Raw genomic sequence first — 24,911 nt, forward strand, 5'->3', positions numbered from 1 at the left:
CATTTTATCTTGTTGCAGCGAGACTATTTTCTACAAATTTATTTGGAATTTTATCCGATAGACCAACAGAAAGTGGTTTAAAACTGTAAAGTCAAAGTTCAGCCCAAAATTATTCATTTCCCTGGGGATATTTAATCTTGGAAACAAGTTTTTCCTTACTGCAAATAACATACAGTAGGTGTGTGTTAAAATATCAAAGAAAAAAAAATTCTGTTTGATTTCATTTATACATAAAGAGCATGTCATATTGTTTTGCATGGCCACGGTTCTAAGTACGATTGTACTGTGACTACTAACTGCTACCACTGAAAGTGGCTTTTGGTAAGAAGCCAAAAGTGACACATATAGGACTGATGATATGAGAGACGATGAAAAGTCAAAGGATCCAAGCCATCCTGAAGAGTTTGGCCATGCCGGTGACGACATCTTAATGCACACAACCCAGCAGATGCATCAGACTGCTGGTTACCATGGAATCAGACCACAGAGAAAGCCACTTCTCTGAGTAAGGCACATAAAAAATGTGATTACCCAAATTGGGTATGTTAATGCAACCTTGATTTAACAATAAACTGAAGAAACATTAAATCCCAAGAACACCACCTCATTCATCAAGCATGGTGGTAGGAAAGTCATGCTTTGGGGATTTGTTCAGCCAATGAGAAAGGTGATCTAATCAATGTGAAAAAAAAAAAAAAAAAACGACTCCAGAAAGATTCTTAGCAACAACACTGGGCAGACTGTAGAGAAATCTGGGCTTGGGGAACACCAGAGATTCCAACAGGACCATCAACCGAACCAGAGATAAAATGATTAAAACATGCTTAACAGAGAAACAACTGAACATTTTGGAGCAGCCTCGCCAGAGGTGGAGTTCAATCTTACAGAGACGAATGTATCTTTAGATTAGATTGATGGCAAAGAGATGATGTGCTGGTTGAATTAAAAGATGAATTAAACCCTAAACCTGCCCGGGACATAAATAATTAGGCTTATCTGTTACTGAAAGAACAACATATCCCTCAAGGCCTGAGGTAAACTAATGTTGGGCTTTTAGAGAAATCATAAAATCAAAGTCAGTATTTTGTAGTCTTAAGACAGTTGCTTCTGAATATATAAAGCCTTGTTCCTACAAAATATATCACATTGGACTTTTAACACGCCTGAGCTTTAAAACGACTGGAGTACATTCTCCAATTATCCCAAGGATTTCCACACAAATACCCAGTGACACAAATACCCAGACAACCTTTATTTTGCAAAGTCAGTAGAAATATACAGTATTGACAATATAATCTGAAAAATAAGGTGACCGTTGATAAATGCACGGACGAGATGTAAAACACGTTTTTCACATATCAGACACTGGTTGAGCTGCCAGAGAGGAGTTGACACCCTCTATCCACTAGAAAGCGTTTCCTCAAAGACATGGTTTGCTGCGAGTTATCACTGTAAACATGGAGGCGCTTCCCACTCCCACCTGCCTTTAAGTGGGCCAGTGGGGGGCAGCAGAGATGCGCAAGTTGTAGCTGAACTGGCCTTTAGGTCTGCAAATGTAGCAGCAAACCCTTCAGCAAAACTACATGATGAGGCAAAACAAAGAAAAAACAAACTCTGGTTGATAAGTCCTACAGCTGCTGGATGCTTTGAAGGTTAGAACTCCCAGCAAGCCAGAAAAAGTCCTTCACAACAGTCTGGGAAAGCAGTTTCTTCACAGAGATGGCTTTGTCTGGAGGCTAACAGCAATGGTTAGTGAGGAAGGCACAGACAAATTACTGACAGCAAACTGGGAGAACAATACTGAATAAAATGTCTCTGGGTCCCTTTATTTTAACCATATAACCTTCAGACAAAATAATGCAAAAAAAAAAAAAAAAAAAAAAAAAAAAGAAAATCAAATTGCACAAATATAATTTGATTGATACTGTCAGACGAGAACCATCTGCTTTCACACAATCAGAACCGAGCTGTGAGGTGAAAGTGTGTCAGGATGGCCAGTTCAATTTGCACTGAAGGGCTCAGTTAAAGTCTGCTCTCCATGTAGCTTCAGGCACCACCAACTCATCATCAGGCAGTACTTCTGGTACTGCCTGATACTTAAATAAAACTTTTACAAAGTACAACTTCTTACCATATATAATGCCCTGCCTTGTAAAGCTGTGTTAAAAAAGATGAAATGATCTTTTATAGCAGCCAAATAATATCACCCCCCCAAAGAAACAAAAAAACAAAAAAGCTGAAAAATACAGTCCCTTATAAGTGCATTAATTCACTTGGATAAAAATCCCATAATGAGGAATAATTATATTTAATAAAATTAGCAGTGGCAAAATTATTGGTTCTCCAAACATTTATTGTCTACATTCTTGTCATTGGTACTTATTTCAAATGGTGGTTTAGTGAGAGACGTTGAGAAACCTGGCCACATAGTGGTCCATCACTGGACAACGCAGAAACACACACACACACACACACACACACACACACACACACACACACACACACACACACACACACACACACACACACACACACACACACACACCTAAGAACAATTTGGAGAGACTAAGTAACCTGAGAGTCATGCTTTTGAACAGTGGGAGGAAGTCGGAGTACCTGGTGGAAATCCATGCATGCACAGGCAGAACATGCAAACTCCACACAGAAAGACCCGAGGAGTTTTTTTGTTGCCATCAACTGTGTAGATAATTCTAAAAATAGCAACAACAAACAAACAAAAAACCCTCTTTAAATTAAAAGCAACAAACACAATGTCGAAATTCCAACCGTAGTAATTTCTACATTGATCAGAGTACAGAAACTCCAATGAGTTTCAGTTTCTCTAGGGAAAAATATGATGTGACACAAAGGCTAATTTCTTTTAGCTGGCAGGCAGAACAAGGAGCCAGAAAAACGTGACATTCTGGCTCCATGGCAACCATCAGTTTTGGAAAGGTGCCAGAAAAAAAAAACCTTCCTGTCTTACATCAGAAAACGTAAACACGTAGAGTACGCTGGGATTTAATCAGATTGGTTTCAGTAACAAGTACGGTGAATGCTCTGTGTTGCTGTGGGCCCATGTTTTTGTTTCAAGGCACTGAGAACTTTTGTTAGACAGAAATCGTGAACAGATGCTTTCATCTTTCAATGCTTTCAAGTTTGGTGGCTTCCAGCGTCAAACTTAATCTGAGTCGTCCAAATATTGTGCCACTGAGGAAGTTGTAAAAACAATTATTCCTCAGAGAATTTACTTTAAGGCTGAATAAACACACTTTACATTAGAAATTTTAGTTGTCTACATTCTTCTGTGATGATATGCTGCTGCACTGGAACAATTTATGATAATAATTTTACACATCTGTACTAGAATGACATTTCCTATATCCACTAAATTTTCCATGCTGGAACAAGAGAAATTACTCCATAAACAAACACCTACAAAAATGATCAAGAAGGAATAAAAACACTTTCACACATGTCATTGTTTAAAGAGTTTGGGTAGCTTGTAACGACCCATAATCACAAAGTCTAACTGAAACTTCCACTGGAAGTAAAGACTTATGTCTCAAAAATGTAAACTGAAAAATACTGAATGCCACATGACATATGTCAGCCAGTGCTGGGAGGCTAATCCTTGCTGGGGGTGTCCATGGTACCATTCCTTGGATCAAAAATGGCCGCCTTCACACCTTCCTCCTCATCACTAAAGAAAGGAGGGAGAAAAAATAAAAATGTTTAAGCAGTTTTATCAGATCTTTGGAGCAAAACTTTTTCTGCTGCTATTTTTATTTGATCACATGCAGCACCTTGAATCAATCGTTGAAATAATCGTCAACTAATTTAGCAATCGATTAATCATTAACTGGAGTATTGAGACTCAAAAGGCCATTTGCTGAAAGAACAATTAACTCAGAGTGATTAGGAAGATAACACTATAGAAAACAATCTATGTTTTGCATTTAAGATTGAAAAAACCCCAACTTATTTTACCTAAAACTCAAGAGGCCTAGTTTTAATCCCACATCACCTGAACAGAAGAGTAAAACCTATGAAGTCAGACCTGAGGCTTTCTCCCTCCACATCCTCGATTGTATCTGGTAGAGGCTTGTTGGCCGTCTCAGGCAGCAGCAGGGTCAGCCCAGCGCCCAGCAGCGGGCACAGGCCAGAGATGATCATGGGAGCATGAGGATTGATGTTCCTCAGTAGGTACATCATTGGAGCCAGGACACCACCGATCCGCGCACACATGGAGCCTATACCAATCCCATTTTGCCTGTAGATCAGAGCAGTGAGGGAGCAGACAGTCCGGTTAGACATGCTGCCCACGTTTTCCATCAGTAGATTTTCATTAGGAATATCTCTCAAAATAGAAGTGAGCTAACTGGAAGAGTCGGTGTCAGTGCATGTTAGAGTTGTAAGATTGTGGTTCAGCACAAGAAACAACAAAAAAAAAAACAACAACTAATAATCTTGACTCTACAGTCTACAGCAGTGCACAAATAAAAAAATAAACATTTTTAAAAATAGTCTGATTTTCAATTTATTTTTCATTGTTGAAGTACTTAAATCAGTGGATAGTAGTAAACTGAAAATTTGTTTCGATTTTTCTTCCACAAATAAATGTCAACATTGGAAATAAATATTAGCCATCAATATTGACCCAGTTGTTAGTGCCGTTGTATTAGTAGTTTACAGCACATTTGAATTGCTTTATATTCAATACAGAGTCAGACTCATCCCTCAACGCACCTTAAAAGTTCAGCTTTAAATAAAAGTTTTATTTGATAACCAGAAAACAGAAAGACACACATGAGTACATGGCCCATCCTCTCACAGGGAACCCAGGCAAATATTGGCTCCTGTGGTGTTTTAGGCTCTCTGAATGCTGCTGCAAGGCAGTACTTTAACTGATCTTTCTTAAGTATCAGTGGTGTTTGCATTTGGCTTGAAGTTTTTCCGGGGACCTCTGTAGGCCCCTGGTATGTCAACACTGAGGTAAGACAGCAATACGGCTGAAAGGTTCCCTTGATAAGGAAGATATAATGTGAATAAATTTTAACTGACATTTGCAGGTAATAAAAACCTGGACACACTTTACTGGCTTAAATAGTAAGAAGAAAACCACATGCCCACATCATGACTCCTCCACCACCATGCTGTACAGCTCATACTAAATACTTATACTTTTATGTGTTTAGTTTTCTTCCAGTGGACTGATGAACAGAATTACTAAACAAAAAAAAAAAAAAAACACCTCATAGCCGAGCTGCCATAAACGTTTTTCATTTCAACTTCTCCAAAACAGTTCCCATTAAGTAAAGACTGAATGGACCGGATCAAATGGCTGTGTGAGCATCTGGTTTCTCTTACAACACACTGACAGGTGGCTGTGTTTCAACATAAACCCTAGACGGCAGTGTTAAAACAGATTAAGTTCGCTGAGCAAGGGTTTTAGGATCTTTTTCCCCCAAACAACACCCAGAAATGCATTGCAGAGCAACACCCACCTGATCACTGTTGGAAATATTTCAGCTGAGTAGACATAAATGATAGATAGAGAGGCTGTAATGCCAAACTTCCCGATCATGGCCAGGACCGTTCGGACAATGGGTAGGTCTAAAGAAAAATAAAAAGACACTACAGGTTGTCACCACTCAAAAACACTGTTTTAAAGGACTTATCTTTCTTTTTCTAATTTGACTCGACAAATTAAGTAGAGTCTGTTTTCATTGTGTCTACGTACTGCTGGGGATGCAGGTGGTCAACAGGCAGGCAGAACCTCCCACTGCTAGGAAAGCCAGCTGAGAGAACTTGCGTGAGCGGTTGAGGGTGAACAGTGTGATGGTGCGTGCCGGCATCTCCACCAGGCCAAAGATCATCTGGGTCAGGTAGATGTTCATTCCGAAGTCGGAAATGTTGAGGGACAAGCCGTAGTACACCAGGACGTTGACGAACCTGGAACATGAAGGATGACGTTAGGGCGCTTCTTTGTGACCAGTGAACAGAAAGACACGCATTAGTACATGGCCTCATTCTAGATGGAGATTGTTCCAAAATGACATAAAGTCATGTGCTTAGATTCTGGCGGTTAAGCAAGTGTTTGTTGCTTTCATGTCTGTTGCTCTGTTTTATGTTTCTGTGGTCTAACTAAGAGCAATTGGAACATTTTAAGAGGTTGTTTTATCAGCCAGTTCAGAATATTTCAAATCTTATGTCATTTTCCAGCTGGATATCGTCTTCTGGACCTGATCAGTTCTTACTGCAGCTTAGGATCATTGGAGTTTCCTGAGTGCTCATCTAAAACATCCCACAACCATTGTGATTGAATTATTTATGGATTGTTAGAAGATGTTTCTCTTGGAAGGGGTTTGATTCCACTTTTCACCATAGCAGTGTTTTTGGACAGACCTGCCAGGAGAACCAGCGCCACATGAGCTTGGATCAGGATAGTTCTGTTGCTAGGCTTCATCTTTCCTTCTCTGGGTAAATGGGTCTTTATTCTTTTGTTATTTTCTAATAGCAGGGTTTCTTTGTTGGAAAAAAAACTTGTGGTTCTCATTTTATTCAAAATGTCATTCCTAATATGACCACAGGATGGCAACAGAGAGGGAAATTATGAAACCCTACATGTAAGAACTTTCATAAGCGTATTTTGTAAGTTTTTTTTTGTGGCTTTCATAAACAGTGGTTTATTCAACTACTGGTTTGGTAATTTTGCTATTTCATTCTCCTTCATAATGCAGAGGGGAAAAGTTTTAATCCAAATCAAATATAAAAAAGGCATATTACACAAAATCTTCCTCATTTTTCTTGATAATGTTGTAATTTTGAAAGTAAGCAATGTCATACTTTCTATTAAAGATATTACATAGTGTAAGAACAATAGCAACCCATGATCAGTTGAAGCTCATTCTGCCAGATGACTGATTGTCACATCAAGATCGTAGAATCCAAATTTAGAGCCTGAAATTGAAGCTACTTTTTTCTTTTCATTCAGGCTTCATTCATTTCCAAAAGCAGTTCTTGCTCTTTTTCTCTTTGAGCAGCACATTCTGTGATATTATCATAGAGAATAATATAGTAAATTATAACTCAGCTAAAATGTTTTTTTCAGTTTACTAATTTCTCTACATGATATTAAATTATGAGTTTTGATGTTCAGAGAACAACAATCTGCCTGGTTATGCATGAGTCATTAGTGGGCGTGGCAGAGAAACCCCAGGGCTTTCTGGCACCAAATGTTCTGGCACCAAATGTTGCTAAATGTGGCACATTTTGTGTCACATTTAGCAACATTTGGAAACAGTAAAGATGACAGAGTTACATTTAGACTGGTTTTATTTGGAGCTTACTGTGTAAAGAAGGTCTTTCTGCAGCTCAGAATTCCCATTTTGACAGCTGAACAAAGGGACGTTTCAAGGCACAACCAAACCTTGGGATGGAAGCATTCCACTCAGTGGAAATAACCATTGAGTGACTTTGTTTTTCCAACTTTTCTTAGCAGGATTTATTTATTTTTAAAGTAATCTTAAAAGCACCAGTTTGTGTTTTGAGTTTCGACTGAATTATATGCAAAGAATTATGCCAATCTGAATGTGTCATCTGTGTAAAGACAGAACGCAGGTCACAGGAAAGTTTTTGCAGCCCTGTCACTTCCCGCCTGCTGCTCTGATGAGTGTTTCACAGATACTCTGTTTGACTTGACAGAGAGGTAAAGGAACAGGCTGTGAGGAAAGAGATACAATGATCCAGATCTTAGTTAACTAGATGGGATGCCAGGTGTGATATCTGGTTCACTTGTGAACACCTAAAAGTCTACAGTAACAAGCTTTGGCTTACAAGTTGTATCTTCCTGGGAAACTGGTTCTTTCTGAAGCTTTGTGAGAACAGGTCTGGCACGTTGAGACTGTTCACTTCTGTTTACTATAAGTACTCAGAGTTACACATCTGAAGTAGTGCCACAGAGCATCCAGTGGATTCTACGACAGAGCATGTAGTTAGTCTTACCAAACATTATGCTGGCTAACTGTTCCAACACTCACTGTCCATGAAAGTGATATTGGATGGAATTATATGAGTTGAATTGCAGGTCACTGGATATGAAGTAGGCCTGCTTATCTTTGCACCAAGCGTATTTCAACTTTCCATTACTGAAATTACATTATTTCAGTAATGTAACGTTTCTTTTAATGAGAACTTTGACAGTTTCTCAGGCTGCAAAGAATTATACAGTGCTCGCGATCAGCCCTAAAGATGGCAGCTTATTGTTCCTGAGCTTACAAGGCAGATGAATTTGCCTAAACAATCATTTGCTCATGGTATGAAAGCTAACAGAGCTCCACTTGTTGCTTACTCAAGTTTGAAGGCTACAGTTGCATTTTCCATTAAAAATCTCCCAGCAGGCAGAAAACAAAACTCAGGTAGCTCGACCAGCTAATAGCGAGGTAGCTAATTGGCTAAATTAACTGACAGAAATATGGGGAGGTCAAGAAACCTTGGAGTTGTTGGGAACTTGAAAACCACATAAGGTCTGTTTCTACATTAGATGACTTCATCTCAACACAGCCAGAATAAAACAGGTTTCCTGACAAAAACAAGACACAGAAGGACTAGTGTTGAATCCTGAGCAACATCAGAAAAATAGATCATATAAGAACCATGTTGATGCCTCAGCTCTTCAGAGTTTCCAGAACCAGATGTAAACTCAGTCAGGCAACATTTAGTTTCTTTGCTCCTCAGCTCTGGAACAAACTCCCTGAAAACCTGAGATATACATAAACTGTTGATTCCTTTAAATCAGGATTGAAGTCTGGATTTGAGTCAGATATATATCTAAAATTAAACTTCAGTCTAAACTTTGATTTAAATTAGCCTTCGCTCCAGGAAGCAGACATTATAGTCAGCAGGCAATTATTCTATACTTTTGCCAAAATCTTTGCTCAAGATCAAAATAACAATAAATATCAAAGATAGCATTTTTAGTTCATTCTTACTGTAAAACTCTTGCAGGGGCAGCAGGAGTGATAATTTCCTTTTCTGAAAAAAAGGAAGTAGCTTGATGTTTGTGTGAATCTCCTGTTATAATATGTTAAAATATTATTTTTAACCACAGTTGTCATCCAGTGAGGATCTCATACCTGCTAAAGATCAGGGATGTTTTTCAGAATAAATAAAGTGTTTCTCACCCAGCCAATGTGTGCTCAGTTCTGTCTGATCTACTGTTGACTAAGACTTGCTTCGACGACTGTTCAGAGTAATTTGGAATCAAGTTTCAGTTTGTATGGTGCAGATGGTGCAGGGCTTATGGGGTTCATGCAACCAGTAAAGAACCTGTCTGTGGCAAACACTCACAATGTTTTGGAACTAAATTCAAACTCAATTAACTTTTTGGCTCATGTAGTCTTGAAATTAACAAAAGTTTCCACGTTTGCTTATTAGGATTTTATGAGGCAAAATACCACAGAATGCAAAAGTTCAGCAAATACAATAGAACATATTGTCAACTTTCTAAAATAATAGCTTAAGTCTTTTTTTTTTTTTTTTGCCAGAAGTGTTTTTTGTCTAAAACATTTTTTGGAAACATGGCAAAAAAATGACTTTACTTTAGGAAGGCAATGTTACTAAGTGTGACAAAAGCAGCTTCTAGATTATTAAAAATGACTATAACTCTGCAAACTTTTTATGTCTTTTTAGAGAAATGTGAAGCAAAAACTAAAAAATGAATCAAAATTGGTGAAACCCAAAAGAAGGGCATTTTCTGTCTGTGCTCTACTCTCTCTGTTGGTTCTGTCACTTTGACTTGTTTTGCTACTGCTCTTTTGCACTGAATCTGTTGGTTTTCCTGCAGCGGTCCAGAACCTGACCCAGTTGGGGGAAAAAGCGAGTAGATGGGAGATGCTTCCAGACTGAGAGGAATGTTGGAAGGTCATAAAACTCCAAGAGCTTCCTTCTCTTTTTCACAGCGGAGCCAGAGAACGCCTGCTGTTTGGCTGGAAAACTAAAATGCAGAAGAGACTGAAATATTAGTTCATGTCCAGAAGAAAGCTTCTAATGCAAGGTCAAATATGAACTTTCCAACATTTATAATTTATTCCTGTCTGTTTGATATGAATAAAATTACTGTATTATAGTCTGGTTGGTTAGAAGCCACGCCTGTAAAACCAAGAATTTGTGTGTGAAACCAAGAAGTTGTTTGGTAAGCAGAAAAACATCCTGCTGGTGGTGGGACATTCCTGTCTGCTCAACATGCTGAATGCAGACGGAACAAGGAAAAATGATAAGAGGCAAAAAGTATCACAACATCGCTGCTTTTTACCATCAGAAATAAATATTCTGTTTCCTCAGAACAACCCAAGAAAGCAAATATAGAGATATATACCGAGATCACACAGCAAAAGAATATTCACGCACATCTTGTGAAATATTTAATTTGTCATCTTGCAACCATATTTCACTAATGAAATTATTTCTATGACAGTTATTGCTTTCTCTCGGCACCCTGCTGTTTTCAAGCTCAAGTTACAAAACTGTTTGCTGCCAAGTGAATGGAGAGCTTGTTAGCGTAGAGTATAGAGGCAAGATAGAGAGAGAAAATATGTGACCCAGTTAGACAGAAATCACTCTCTGGTCCGATCGTGCAGCACACCGTGGCACAACGCTCTAAAGCGTGTCAGATCCATCGGCTTATCCATCCATTCATTCATTCTTCTTTTAGGCTTCTAGTTATAATACACTCGCTAATTATAATACTAGTGTAAACCTAAAATCCACGTTTCTTGTATATACAGGAAACGTTTAGGTATGAGTTTTAACATCAGAGCAGATGTGACATGAAAAACTGGTTCTGTTCTGTGACCACTGGGATCCAAACAGCCGTGGTTCTGAGCTGTGGGAGGAGCCTGGAGTACCCAGAGAGAACATGCAAACTAAATGCAGACAGAGCCTGGACTGTCCTGCTGTTAGGCAACAGAGTTAGTATCTGCTCCACCATGCAGCCAGGGAGGAAGGAAGTCAATCACAAGATGTTTCCTTCCCTAGGTAAGGCCTCTGATAGAGAGAGACACTTCAATCCAAATGGAACAATTAGAGAAATACAGTTATTAATTATTCAGAAATATTTCATGAATGAAGCTAAAATATAAAAGTCTGTAAAAAACGGAAAGTAGCTTAATAAAAAAGTCACAAAATAAAACACCATTATGAAATGAATAATTCACAATAAGTAAATAAATAAATGTGGAAACAAATACATTTCAAAATAAATAAAAAAATAGTTAAAAAGTTAAATTCTATTTGAAAATATTTTTTTATTATTATTATTTAATGGAATCATGTATTTCTTTCATGGAATACTTATTGTCAATATTTATTTACTTATTTTTTCCATTTTGAATGAAACAGCTCTGCTTTGACTTGTTAAAGATCTCAACACTACAGGAGAAAAATAACAACAGGTCTGTGTCACTCCAGGAAGAAGTGAGGACTCGGAAACAAACAGATGTTTCAAACACTTTACACGGTCTGGCAGAATACCAGAGGATGTTTTTATTTATTTATTTTTTTAACAATTTTTCTAAAAGAAAATGAATGATCACATGGGAATGCTTCCTTCCTCTTCCAGGAGGCTTTTTATTTCAAGTAACTAAGTTTGCTTTCTTGAAATTAGAATGAAAAGAGAAATTTTCCATCGATACAGACAGAGATCAGCAGCAGGGAGGTGGGATATGTAGCCTACTGGCATTCTGAATTAGTTTTTATAAAGTTAAACCTGATGGACCTGTCTGTTCTCAGTTTACACTGACAACAAACCAGAAATGCTGCTCCAACACGCAGACTCCTGGATTAGCATTCTGAGCATTTCAACAACTTAACATTCTTGCAGTAAACTGGGTAAGACAAGAAGTCCCCTGCTAGAATTTCCTGCACAGATGGAAATATATATTGTAATCTATACTGCAGTCTATAACATCCTCCTAACACTCGCCACGCAAAGCTTTTGTGGAAAACCACTAAAGCAAATATTCAACAGTAAGTGAGTTACTGTTTACTCATCTGACAGGAGCGGTGCGCTTGCATCTTGATATCTCCAAAACAAGATATGTACATACATTGGCAAACCTTACAAAAACTTTAATGATAGCTGAAAAACTTTCAGTATTCAAGATGCATTAAAAACTGATTCTGTTTTGTGACCACTGAGGTTACACAAAAGGAAACACAAAAGAAAACAAAATCCCCCCATGACCCTTAGAGGTCTCTGAAGTTTTCTCTCTAACAAGGTCAGAAATATTATTTTCAGTATGGTTTTCTATTGTTTCTGACTTCGACGCAACCAACAATAAACTCCTTAAACCATGACAAGTTTGAGACAATCTAAAAGGTGTCTCAAACACCTTTCAGATTGCCTTGGACCTGACCCGACCTTGTCTGGTTTGGTTTGGGTGTACAGTGTCCCGGTTTTGATCAGACCAAGGCTGTTTCAGATAAATCCTTCTATAGAGGAGATAAAGAGGTAAAGTTCTGTGAGTACTCACCAAAGATAAAAGACGATCAGGGACTGCTTCCTCATTGTCGGGGTTCGAATGAGGTCAACCAGGGAGTGTTTTTTCTTCAGCTCGGTTTTCTCTTCAGTCAGATTAACCTGGTGAAGAGACAGACGGGGGTCGGCTGAAACATCCAGCTCTCAGAATGGTTTGCATGTTCAAATGAGAGTCTGTTATCAAACGAATGTATTCAAAGTCAGAACAGAAGCCACTATTGGGTACAGTAGTAGTGCCACATGGTGAACCAGCCGTCGCTACAGCAACACTGTCAAGCGTATGCTGCTGATTTATGTTTGTTAGCAGTTTATTTAGGTCATCTTCTCTAATGGATCTGCCTCATTTCATGAGCTTCCACTCTGCAGCCCCGCTGAGTGAATGCACAGACTATGTCTGGACTGGGAATGTAACCCGAGCAGAACCAGATTCACACACGTGTGTGTGTGTGTGTGTATGCGTGTGTTTGTGCGTGTGTGTGTGGGTGTGTGTGTGTGTGTGTGTGTGTGTGTGTGTCTCGACTGGAAATGGTCAGGTACTGCTGGTCACAGGCAAACTGGCAGAATTGATCACATAGTAAGCACAGTTTGCTCATAAATCAAAGATGAACCGAGTTGGGGCATAAAATGACATGGTGTAGTGGGAGTGTTGTGGTGGCACAGGGGCAAAGCACGACCCACGTATGGAGGCCTTAGTCCTCGCAGCGGAGATCGCAGGTTCGATTCCCGGCCTGCTGACATCTGCTGCATTACCCTGTTTCCTCTCAAACTACTATCACATAAAGAAATACATGGTGGATTTAGTTTATGGACCAATCTGGTGGTGGATTTATTTGGAGCAGATATTTGAATTGAAATAAATGTTCTGTCAGAATGAAGTCAGAGATGTTTAGGATAATAGCAGCGCCCCCTCTGGCAGAGAAAATTTGCCTGTCTGACTCTGGAATATATTCAGTGGAAAATTACCTGCCTGAATTAATTTATTTTTTTTGTTTGTGTAAGCAGAAGAACGATTGGTTCTGTTGAGAAAACGCTACAGCAAACATTTGGCTGAGCTAAAAAAAAAAAAAGAAAGAAGAGGGAGGGAGGCTAACCATCGCCTGATGTGGAGGAGAGAACCAGATGTTTCAAACACAGGACACATTTCTGACTATTCACACTAAACTCTGATAACTCCAGGGTAGAAAGTGTCATTCTGAAGATGTTCTCTCTTTTCTCCCACCTCTGAATTTTTGCTCTCATTTTCACAATTACACCTTTCTATGGAGTTCGCTGTGAATTGAAAATTGGTTCTGTGACAGAATCAATAGCTATAGTTTTATTGTGAAATCGTGCCTTTTAATTTTCGACTGGGCTTTATCTTCTACTCTTAAAGGGGCAATATTATGTGAAATCAATTTCTTTGAGTTTTGCATCATGTTACAATGTTATTCCCTCATTAAAATATGCCTGGAGTATTACTGTGATTCTTTCAAACATATTTAAGAAATCCTTTGATCTCCATGGTGTACAAAATGCCAGCTGCTTCAGACTAGCCAGAAGCAATTAGCAAATACCAGGTGGAACTCTGCATCAGCTGAGTTCATCATAGGAGTTACTTCTTTGTGCAGCACTGGTAAAAACTTTGTTGAAGGGTTAATAGAGGAGCCATGTTGTGATGACTTCCTAAAGGTGGAGTTTCAGAAACAGCAGGAGATTTTAAAGAGACAGAGGCTCAATTTCAAATTGTGTTAAATTACAAAGTAAAATTTCTTTTAAATCATGTTTGATATAAACAGCATTTACTTCTCCAGTGCCTTTAATACAATCCAGCCCCTTCTGCTCCAGGACAAACTAAATAGCATGGGAGTGGACCAGCACCTGGTCACCTGGATCCATAGTTACCTCACCAACAGGCCGCAGTATGTCAGGCTAAAGGACACCGTGTCTGACACTGTGGTCAGCAGCACAGGAGCCCCTCAGGGCACAGTGCTGGCCCCTCTTCTCTTCACCCTGTACTCCTCTGACTTCCACTACAACTCGGAGCTGTGTCACATACAGAAGTATGCTGACGACACAGCCATAGTCGGATGTATCAGGGACGACGGAGAGGAGGAATATCGCTGTCTGGTGAGGGACTTTGCTCTCTGGTGCCACACAAACCACCTGGAACTCAACACCTCTAAGATGAAGGAGCTGGTTATAGACTTTGGGAGGTCCAGACCAAAGCCGAGACCAGTCGTACTAGAGGGAACGGAGGTTGAGGTCGTGGACTCCTACAAGTACCTCGGGCTGTGGCTGGACAGTAAACTGGATTGGTCAAAACACACCAGCCACCTGTACGGGAAGGTGCAGAGCAGGATGTACTTCCTGAGGAGACTGCGGTCCTTTAACATCTGCAGCAAACTGCTGTGGATGTTCTACCAGTCAGTGATCGCCAGTGTCCTCTTCTACACCGTGGTGTGCTGGGGAGGCAGCACATCCAAGAAGGACACGTCCAGACTGGACAAACTGATCAGGCGTGCCGGCTCTGTGGTCGGCATGAAGCTGGACTCTCTGGTGATGGTGGCAGAGGCGAGGACACTGAACAAACTGCTGAACATTATGGACGATAGCAGCCACCCTCTACATGCCGTCATCAGCAGCCAGAGGAGCCGGTTCAGTGAGAGACTGCTGCTTCCCACGTGCCGGACCAATAGATTCAAGAACTCCTTTGTCCCCCACGCCTTCAGACTGTACAACTCCTCACTGGGGGGTCGGAGGTGACACAGGACAGAGGGAAGAAGGAGTAGTTTTTCTACAAATGTGAACTCCATATTTATCAGGCCAAACTGATAAATAACAGTTTGGCCTGTTATTTATCTGTCGGTGGTCAATCTATCCACCAAATTGCTATAATTTCCTTTTGTGTTGTATTTATATTCTTTGTTTTGTATTTAATTTGTATTTTTTTGTATTCTTTTGTGTATGCTTACTGTGTGCCACATTTTGCCTGTGAGCTGCTGGTAACTATAATTTTCTGAGGGAGTCTTCCCAAGGGATCAATAAAGTCAAGTCTAAGTCTAAGTCTCTAAGTCTAAAAACTGAAAGTCACATAGTTACTTGACTGTGCTATAAATTGGCATTTATGTGGCTGGAAAATACATAATACGGTCCCTTTAACTACTAAACAAGACCTAGATGGAGGTGGCTGAAGTAGGAGATGTTATTGCAGTAAGAGGTGTTATTGCAGTAAGAGGTGTTACTGCAGTAAGAGGTGTTACTGCAGTAGGAGATGTTATTGCAGTAAGGTGTTACTGCAGTAAGAGGTGTTATTGCAGTAGGAGGTGTTATTGCAGTAAGAGGTGTTACTGCAGTAGGAGGTGTTATTGCAGTAGGAGGTGTTATTGCAGTAAGAGGTGTTACTGCAGTAAGAGGTGTTACTGCAGTAGGAGATGTTATTGCAGTAAGAGGTGTTATTGCAGTAGGAGGTGTTATTGCAGTAGGAGGTGTTATTGCAGTAGGAGGTGTTATTGCAGTAAGAGGTGTTACTGCAGTAGGAGGTGTTATTGCAGTAAGAGGTGTTATTGCAGTAGGAGGTGTTACTGCAGTAGGAGGTGTTATTGCAGTAAGAGGTGTTATTGCAGTAGGAGGTGTTATTGCAGTAGGAGGTGTTATTGCAGTAAGAGGTGTTATTGCAGTAGGAGGTGTTAAGGCAGTAAGAGGTGTTACTGCAGTAGGAGATGTTATTGCAGTAAGAGGTGTTATTGCAGTAGGAGGTGTTATTGCAGTAGGAGGTGTTATTGCAGTAGGAGGTGTTATTGCAGTAGGAGGTGTTATTGCAGTAAGAGGTGTTATTGCAGTAGGAGGTGTTATTGCAGTAGGAGGTGTTATTGCAGTAAGAGGTGTTACTGCAGTAGGAGGTGTTATTGCAGTAAGAGGTGTTACTGCAGTAAGAGGTGTTACTGCAGTAGGAGGTGTTATTGCAGTAAGAGGTGTTATTGCAGTAGGAGGTGTTATTGCAGTAGGAGGTGTTATTGCAGTAAGAGGTGTTATTGCAGTAGGAGGTGTTATTGCAGTAAGAGGTGTTATTGCAGTAGGAGGTGTTATTGCAGTAGGAGATGTTATTGCAGTAAGAGGTGTTATTGCAGTAGGAGGTGTTATTGCAGTAGGAGGTGTTATTGCAGTAAGAGGTGTTATTGCAGTAGGAGGTGTTATTGCAGTAGGAGGTGTTATTGCAGTAGGAGGTGTTATTGCAGTAAGAGGTGTTATTGCAGTAGGAGGTGTTACTGCAGTAGGAGGTGTTATTGCAGTAGGAGGTGTTATTGCAGTAGGAGGTGTTATTGCAGTAGGAGGTGTTATTGCAGTAGGAGGTGTTATTGCAGTAGGAGGTGTTACTGCAGTAGGAGGTGTTATTGCAGTAAGAGGTGTTATTGCAGTAGGAGGTGTTATTGCAGTAAGAGGTGTTACTGCAGTAGGAGGTGTTATTGCAGTAAGAGGTGTTATTGCAGTAAGAGGTGTTATTGCAGTAGGAGGTGTTATTGCAGTAGGAGGTGTTATTGCAGTAGGAGGTGTTATTGCAGTAGGAGGTGTTATTGCAGTAGGAGGTGTTATTGCAGTAGGAGGTGTTATTGCAGTAGGAGGTGTTATTGCAGTAAGAGGTGTTATTGCAGTAGGAGGTGTTATTGCAGTAGGAGGTGTTATTGCAGTAAGAGGTGTTATTGCAGTAGGAGGTGTTATTGCAGTAGGAGGTGTTATTGCAGTAGCAGGTGTTACTGCAGTAGTTGTTATTGCAGTAGGAGGAATCTCTGTTTAGACAAGAAATGCTCAGAAAAAAAACCTCTGGGGACACTGAAAAAACAAACCAGGTGTCATTGCTGTATTGTGTCTAAAATGTGAAGTGAAAGCAGGGGACTTGAGAGCTCACCCAATTTTGCTAAACTATATGAAAGTCTTCTCTCTGAAAACATATAAGTTTGGTGACGAGTTTTATAAAAAGAAAACTTTGTTTACGGCTCCCTTGTCCTTCCCTTTTGGATCAAAACCACTAGATGCTAATTTGAGCTAAGGCTAACGTTGGCAGCTGAGCACCAAACTGCTGCCATTAGCCACTAGTTGTTCAGTCCAACAAACCAAAGTCATCTCTGGCCATTTGAAGCAGCAGCGTTAAAGGAAATGTGGATCCACACTATGCCTGTGTGTCATTTACTTCTGCTGTATGTTTTCATTTATCGAAGCAGTGAGCGTTGACATGACATCACATGTTGCTCTGGTTTTTTGCTACATGTGGCTTTGAGAGAGGAAACCCCAGTACACTGGGATGCGTCGTTCTCTCTCTCTCTGCTCCTCCTTTTGATTTGAAATCCTGCAGTTCAGTGTGATCTACTAACTGATACATTTGCAAAGAAGGAAGCTAATACACACATCACATGAGTGAGGGAGTGCTTAGTCATCATTGTGGATTATAAAGTTACACAATCTGACACCACAAAAGGAAGAAAAACTTCCTCCTTGGATTAAAAACATGTCGCCAGTTCTGTTGTTTTTAATTTGTGGAATGAACAAAATGTCTTAATTGTTACTGAAATGCAGCGTGACACTCCTTGAATGTTTTCACATTGTTATTTTACAACAAACTTCCTTGTAATCTAATGGGTTCTAATTTCATTCACCAATACAAACTTGTGCAGAATTGCACCGTAAAAGAAAAGCAGAGAGTGATTTTCAAAACCTCATAGTGTTACATATAGAAATCAGACAAGTGGTGTTTGTTCACTTGTAAAATCTCCACATAGCTTTGTACATCTAGAGACTGAAATGATCCTGTTTGCAAAACCCTGCATGCTCAGATTGGATGAAGAACATCTGTTAGCATCAGCTTTTAACTATTGGTAAAACAATTGCTTCTCCATCATTACCACAGCTGCAGCAAACAGGCAAATTTGCGTACAGAAGTCTGATTAACTTCAGTAAGACCTCCTGACTCTGATTGGTTGTTTCTGACTGATTGTTGTATTTCTGCAGATGGTAGTAGGAACACAGCGAGATGGCAGAGGGATCAATCTTTTCACAAATTATCTGTCTTATGTTGTACTGTCACAACAAGGTGACAGCTTTACCAAATATGAAAAAAAATCCATAAAAGTTACCTACTGCAACTTTAATAGAAACATTTCCAATCCAAGAAAACAAACAAACAAACAAACAAAAAACAAGGAAAAGCGCTTCTAATAAAAAAGGCGGGACTGGCTACAGTTGGTAATTTCTCAGCGCGGGCTGTGACACATTTTATGTCAGCATTCTGTTTACATAAAATGAATTGTGACTCTGGTGGAAGGAAGAATCACAAAAGCTACATTCCTACCTGACACATCTCCATGTCCTTACTGATGGGCTTCCCATTCATCTTAGCCGCCTTCTGGATCACGTCCCATGCTTCCTCCTTCCTGTCGTTGGCCATCAACCAGCGGGCCGACTTCGGCAAAACCCTGGAAGGAAAGACACTCTATGTCAAACATTTATCTTAAACATTACCTCAAAGTCCTTTAGGGCATTTTCTGACTGACTTGTTCCAGAAACGAACACCTTTACTGGAAGGAAGCCATTACTCCATTTATCTCTTTCTCTCTCTCTGTTTTTGCATATGTCAAATGTAAATGAGAATCATAAATAACTTGCATGGCAAGAGGCATGCGAGGCAACCTCAGAGAAGGTCAGCACATTTTCCTCTGGTCTGAGAAATGCCTTGTAGACAGAGAATGAATCGCCATAATTCACAGAAAACAAGTCAGACAATCATCTTCTGTTTTTTTTATTTTCTATGCTTGTGCAGACTGCAGCCCACTCACCAAACGTAGACGATGAAGAGGAAGCCAGGTGCAGATATAGCCAGCTGCAGCTTGCGCCAGTCCCTTATGAGGTACGCCACCCCGGCCAGGAGGATGTACCCGAATCCGAAGAAGTAGTCTGTGATAATCCCGGCCAGCATGCGCTGTCTCAGCCCCGTCCATTCAGTACCTGGGATGAAGGGACTGATGAGCACACAGCGAAGCATGCGCTGACCTCTGAACCTTCACCAGTGGTTCTCAGTTCTGATCATCAGGGAGAACTATTCTGTGTGTTTTAGATGTGTCTCTGCTCCAGAATACTTGATTCAAATGGCAGCATGACCTCCTCTGCAGATGTTAGGGTGTTGTACTATCTGGTAGTCCAGTAGACTCAGTTTGATTGACATGTTACATTTTCAGGTAGTGAACTTTGCTTTCACACTGCACTTGTCAAACGATCCAAACCTTTTGAAAAACTAGTTCCCCACCCTCACCTGTGGGGGCGCTGCACCAAGAACCACTGAAGGAACGACATGAAATACTCAGAAGGCAACACAGAGCGCAACTTCTTTCTTTATGAAATGTAAACAAAATGGAGTGGTGACAGATTTTAGCACTTAGTATTTTCTATTTTGGCAAAAAAAAAAAAAAAAAAGAAAAAAGAAATTAACCCATTCCTCCTGCTAGCGCTAGTTTCTCATGTTTGTTTTGTTGTATTTACCCAGAATGCCCTGTGGTGTAGTGCACTTCCTGCTTTTAAAGCAGTCTCCAATTCGCTTGGTGATTCACATATTTATTCGAACAGCACCAGAGTTCACTTCAACCAAATCAGGAAACATAGTTTTAGGCGAACAAAACTTTGCTTTATTGTTCTGCATTATATTTTGATTGCACTCTCACGCAAATGAAGCAGACTTTCGAGGCAAAGGAACTGGAGTTTGATTAAAATGGACTAAACAGCATACGTGTGAATGCTCCCTAAATCACTCTGATTCAGGTCAGGTGTGTGGCAGAAAGCAAACATCTAAAAGTTATATGGCAGTGGCTCCTGAGGACTGGAACTAAGAAACCATTACCTACACAATGACATCTAGCCAATTTTCAAACATACTCCTTGCCAAACTCTTGGTTCTTGCTATTTTTGACAGAGACCAACCCATTGACCTCACTAATAAACCTGTTGAGTCTCAGTCTGACCCCTGAGACCCCAGGTTACACCCCACAGCACATAGACAGTCCAAAAAAAAAAAAAAAACACCCCAGTGCCAGAAACACAAAAAGGTCCTGAGACTGTGACCCAAAATGTCATGGATTCATGGTTGAGTTCATGGCTGACAACATTAGATCAGTAATTTTAGTCTTCATAACATCCACATTTGTTAAAGCAAATTCATTTGCTGTTCTAAAACATTTCTCTGGAGGTTACTATGCTACAGCATTGATATAAAGAGGAACAATTTGTTCAATGTTGGTTTAGAATAGCACTAGTTTGGAATGCTGATTGCGTTGGTTGGTGTCTATAGTTATCTATGATGTACATAGGAAGAATCAGCAGAGTTCTGGAACATCTTATCGTGGGTTAACCTTGTAGGCGTCATCAAGGATTTGTTCTCTTTAAACGCACCAAGTAAACTTTGCCTCTAGAAAGAAGAAAAGGAGAAAATTTTCCTCTTCAATGGGCCACACATTATCTCTGAAGATTGTCAACAATACACACCACGTCTTTTAATTCTGAGGTTGGGTTTTTCAGCACTCATCAAGAAGATCCTGAATCTTGAGCGGGTTCTTTCCACATGGACCCTTTTATGCATTCATGGTTCCTCCCAAAGTCTACAAACATGTGAGTGAGTTTAATTGACCTGTCCAGGGTGTACCTGCCTCTCTCCCACTGATTACTGGAAATATGAACCAAACTCCTGTGATCCTGACCGGATCAACCAGCAAACAAGTTGAGGTTCTGCAGGATACTGACCCAAAACAAAGGCGTTCATGATAACACCAGAGATGGACGTTCCCACCATGAAGCGAAGGGCTGCGTAGACGTAGAAATTGGGAGCGAAAGCAGCGGCCACGCCAAAGGTTGCTTGAATAGCCAAACTAATAAGGATGATAATCCGGCGACCATATCTGACAGACACAAAAAGACAAAAGCTGTTCCAGAAAGCAAAACATAAAGGAGGAATTCAACTCATTAGGGCTAACCTACTGGTAGTTTTTTTCAAGGAAATATTTGAATGGTTTTCAACTTACTTATCAGCCAAGTAACCGAATAAAACAGCGCCGACAAGGAGTCCGAACATGTAGACAGACGAGCCGAGGTTGTTGAGGCTGGAGTTGGAACAGACCAGGTCCCACTGGAACAGAGAAAGACAGATGTAGGTGAAATAGTCTGAAGCTTTTTGCAGCGGCTCTTTAACTGGAACAGGGCTGGAGGGCATTAGTGATGAAATCTGTGACTGATTTCTGAGTGAGTGGAAGAACAGTGAACTCTGAGAACAGCAGCAACACAGAAAAACAGGTTTAGGTTTTCAGGTTTTTGTGAATACTCAGAGATGAAGATGAAGTCAGAGTCGAAGCTCTCCAGTTCCTCCCTTTGACTGCTAATACACTTTTAGCGTTTAAGTGTGATTAACTAGTGCAGAATTATGAAATAAATTTATAATTTAGAACATTTATGTCTTTATTTAAGTCAGTTCAGCTGTTTTTCTGTGTTGGATCGGTATCGGTAACCTCAGATATCGGTATTCGGTGCCGCTATGGGAAGCGAATAAAGTGAATCTGTGCGTCCCAATCCAGGACCAACATCCGTCACCTTCACGTGTCATAATCACACTCTGCTATGACGTGCAGAGAGGAATCTGAACTGCATGTGTCCGTCTCCTCTCCCCACTCACTGTCAGATATCACAGAGCCATCTGTCGTAAACCAGCTGCACGGCTTCTTATGTTTAACACATTAATGGAAACTGTGAATGTTCAGAACCCAGGAGAACGTGTCTCCAGCCGCTCTGCGTGGTGTTCCACTCACCTCGGTGACAGTGGTGCTTTGGAATGTCTCCTTGCTGTACTCCCAGCCGTCCTGGCAGCTCACGGTGGGGTGCCCACCTCCGGGGGCCGCAGCTCCGCCAGGGGCCACGGTGACGCCGCTGCTATGGTTCAGGGCCATGTTGCAGGACAGCTCAGGTCGGCCATCTGGCCCGCTCAGAAGGCTGAAGTTCAAAGTGGCGGGGGTGGCCCCTGAGGGCCAAGCGGAGCGGCAGAGATGAGGGGGTACGGCCCCGGTGAACACAGACACCAGCATGTGGAACGCCAGGAAGATCTGAGGCACACAGATCCACACATACAGGAGCTTCTGGAACTTCCCAAAACCTCCGATTTTAGTCAAAATGTCATCGAAGTTCATTGTGCTGGTCGGCTGGAGATGCACACCTCAAATGTTTCTAACCGGTTTGCTCTGACAGAGAGGATCCCCAGACAATACACTCAAACTGGCAAACAGGAGAGCTCATCAGCAGACAAACGTCTGCAATAGAAATCTGCAGCAGGCAGGTGATTAGCAGCCAGTTGGCATGCAGACGCAGTCACACCTGCTGGGCTCTGACAGCGACCTGGAGCTGTGCACCGCGGGACGCTCTGAGGCTGCTCTGACCTCAGAGTGATAGGGAAGAGTTTAAAGCAGGAGGGAGGGGCCTGCAGTTGCTGGGAGGAGCCAGTGGAGGATGCTCCACTATCCCTCCGCCCTCCCTGAAAGAGTTTCATAAGATTAAATTAAGTAACTGGCTTGGAGGTGAAACTGAGAGTTTGTCATGATGTAGGGGGAGAAGGGGCTATAGAGGAGGGTAGCTCTGTTCTGATGTGGATAAAAGCAGAAGCATCACATGCCGTGTGTGTAATCCCTGAGATTACACTGCAGTTGTTTGGAGATTCCTCCTGTGTTACGTTCTGAATGCTGCTGGGTGGAGTGCTATAGTTCAGGGCCACGACATAAAGACAGTAGAGATAGCAGGGCGAGATTAGGAATGCATTCACTTCTTCATTCATCACATCCGGACCTGCCTGGGTCAGCGTGGGTAATCCTGCATGCTGCTGGGTTTAAAGTGACTCCTGTAAGAAGCATTCAGTAAAGTGGAGCAGAGCCCCAGGGTAATCTGAGAGCTGTGGGGTGCGTCAGGATCAGCAATCCGGCCTCCATGTGCTTTCAAGAAAATTCTACAAATCTTACAGAAAAGAGTTCCAAGAGTTGGGGAACCAAAGCAAAAAAAAAACGAGGTGGTGAGGAGTGGGGGGCCATGAGGAAGAGACGACTCACCACAAACTTTCTGTTAAAACTGTAAGCAGGAAATAGAAAAGCAAGAGCAGAAAATAAATGTTTATCTCCCAGCCTCCTGAAACACAGGAACTTTCGGCTAAAGACATTTTAAAATAAGTTTCCATCTTATGAGTGAACACTCAGGGAATTTCAGGGAATTGTGGATAAAACCTGCAGCGTGTTGATTTGCAAAGAAAAGATGTTGTCACTACTTTGACTACAGCAGAAGATGCAGATGGATCAGGGCCGTGTGCAGCCTGAGTGCGGCTCATTCCTGAAGGAAAACCTCTTGAAATCCCTCCAGATTCCCTTCAGCACGCTGATATGAAAATAACATTCAACTTCCCATCAACACGGTGGCATTCACTGGCATTCCTGTGACTCACAGCCTCATCACAGCAGCTGGCACAGCAGCAGGCTCCACCCGCAACATGGTCTTTTAAGTAACTAACGCGTGCTACACAAGACCTCACACGTGTCTGCATCAATGGTGTAGGCTCTGTGGTGATCAGATAATAAGCTTAAACCGTACTTTGACGGAAATGGCGGATAAAGTTCTAGTTCAATGTAAAAAGGCAAAATGCATGGCTAAAAATAATATGAAATAAAAAGCATAGCATCTGAAACAAAGAAAAAAACATTTAAAAATGTCAGTGCCTAAAACATCGCAGTGCTTTGAATCACTTTGTGATGAAACATTTACAATCAGACAACTTAGATAACCAGCAGCTGGTTATCTAATAATTATCGATTATTTTATCGATTTATTGGAGTAAAAAAAAATGCTGTACAGATTTAACCTCTTAAGCTTATTTAAGGCAATATTAGAAATGAAGAAGGAAATGCAAATACACAAACAAATCAAATAAGACAGTAACAGATTATTGCCTAAAATCCAGAAACAGCATGACAATGAGGAATTCTGGTAGAACATAGTTACAGTTTGTCATATCAAAATGCAAAATGCTCATATTCTTTGTATAGTTCTGGATTAATTACTTTGTTCCTTCAGAAAACAGTTAGACTCTGTACACTCATGTTAAATGTTAATAGATCAATACATTTGTTGATGATTATTTAAAAAAACAATTAATAATGTTTGGTCTGATCAATCATTTCAGCCATAAAAAAATATAAATTCCTTTCGATGTTTTTTTTACACATTAAATTGTCTCTAAATTGCCTAAATAAAATCAAGTGCCTCCATTTGTAAATAAAAAAACACAATTTTGTGTCACAGCAACAACTTTTTCCCCTAACTAAATATTTATTCCATGAAGTTG

At 40.7% G+C, this 24,911-nt stretch overlaps 1 protein-coding gene across 1 annotated transcript; it reads right to left on the bottom strand.

The window, feature by feature from the left end:
- Positions 1-1,237: 1,237 nt before the first annotated feature.
- Positions 1,238-22,949, bottom strand: si:dkey-119m7.4 (uncharacterized protein LOC560629 homolog). The gene is made up of 10 exons (XM_055044608.1): positions 22,348-22,949; positions 21,571-21,674; positions 21,293-21,447; positions 19,342-19,510; positions 18,858-18,981; positions 12,534-12,640; positions 5,744-5,955; positions 5,508-5,616; positions 4,061-4,273; positions 1,238-3,703 (listed from the first exon to the last, which is right to left on the bottom strand). Exons 1-10 carry the CDS (start codon positions 22,720-22,722, stop codon positions 3,628-3,630), a joined length of 1,644 nt encoding a protein of 547 aa, XP_054900583.1. The 5' UTR covers positions 22,723-22,949; the 3' UTR covers positions 1,238-3,627.
- Positions 22,950-24,911: the final 1,962 nt, after the last annotated feature.

The sequence above is a fragment of the Poeciliopsis prolifica genome, unplaced genomic scaffold (assembly GCF_027474105.1).
Source record: "Poeciliopsis prolifica strain line A6 unplaced genomic scaffold, Auburn_PproV2 SCAFFOLD020, whole genome shotgun sequence".
In the NCBI taxonomy this organism is placed as follows: Eukaryota; Metazoa; Chordata; class Actinopteri; order Cyprinodontiformes; family Poeciliidae; genus Poeciliopsis; species Poeciliopsis prolifica.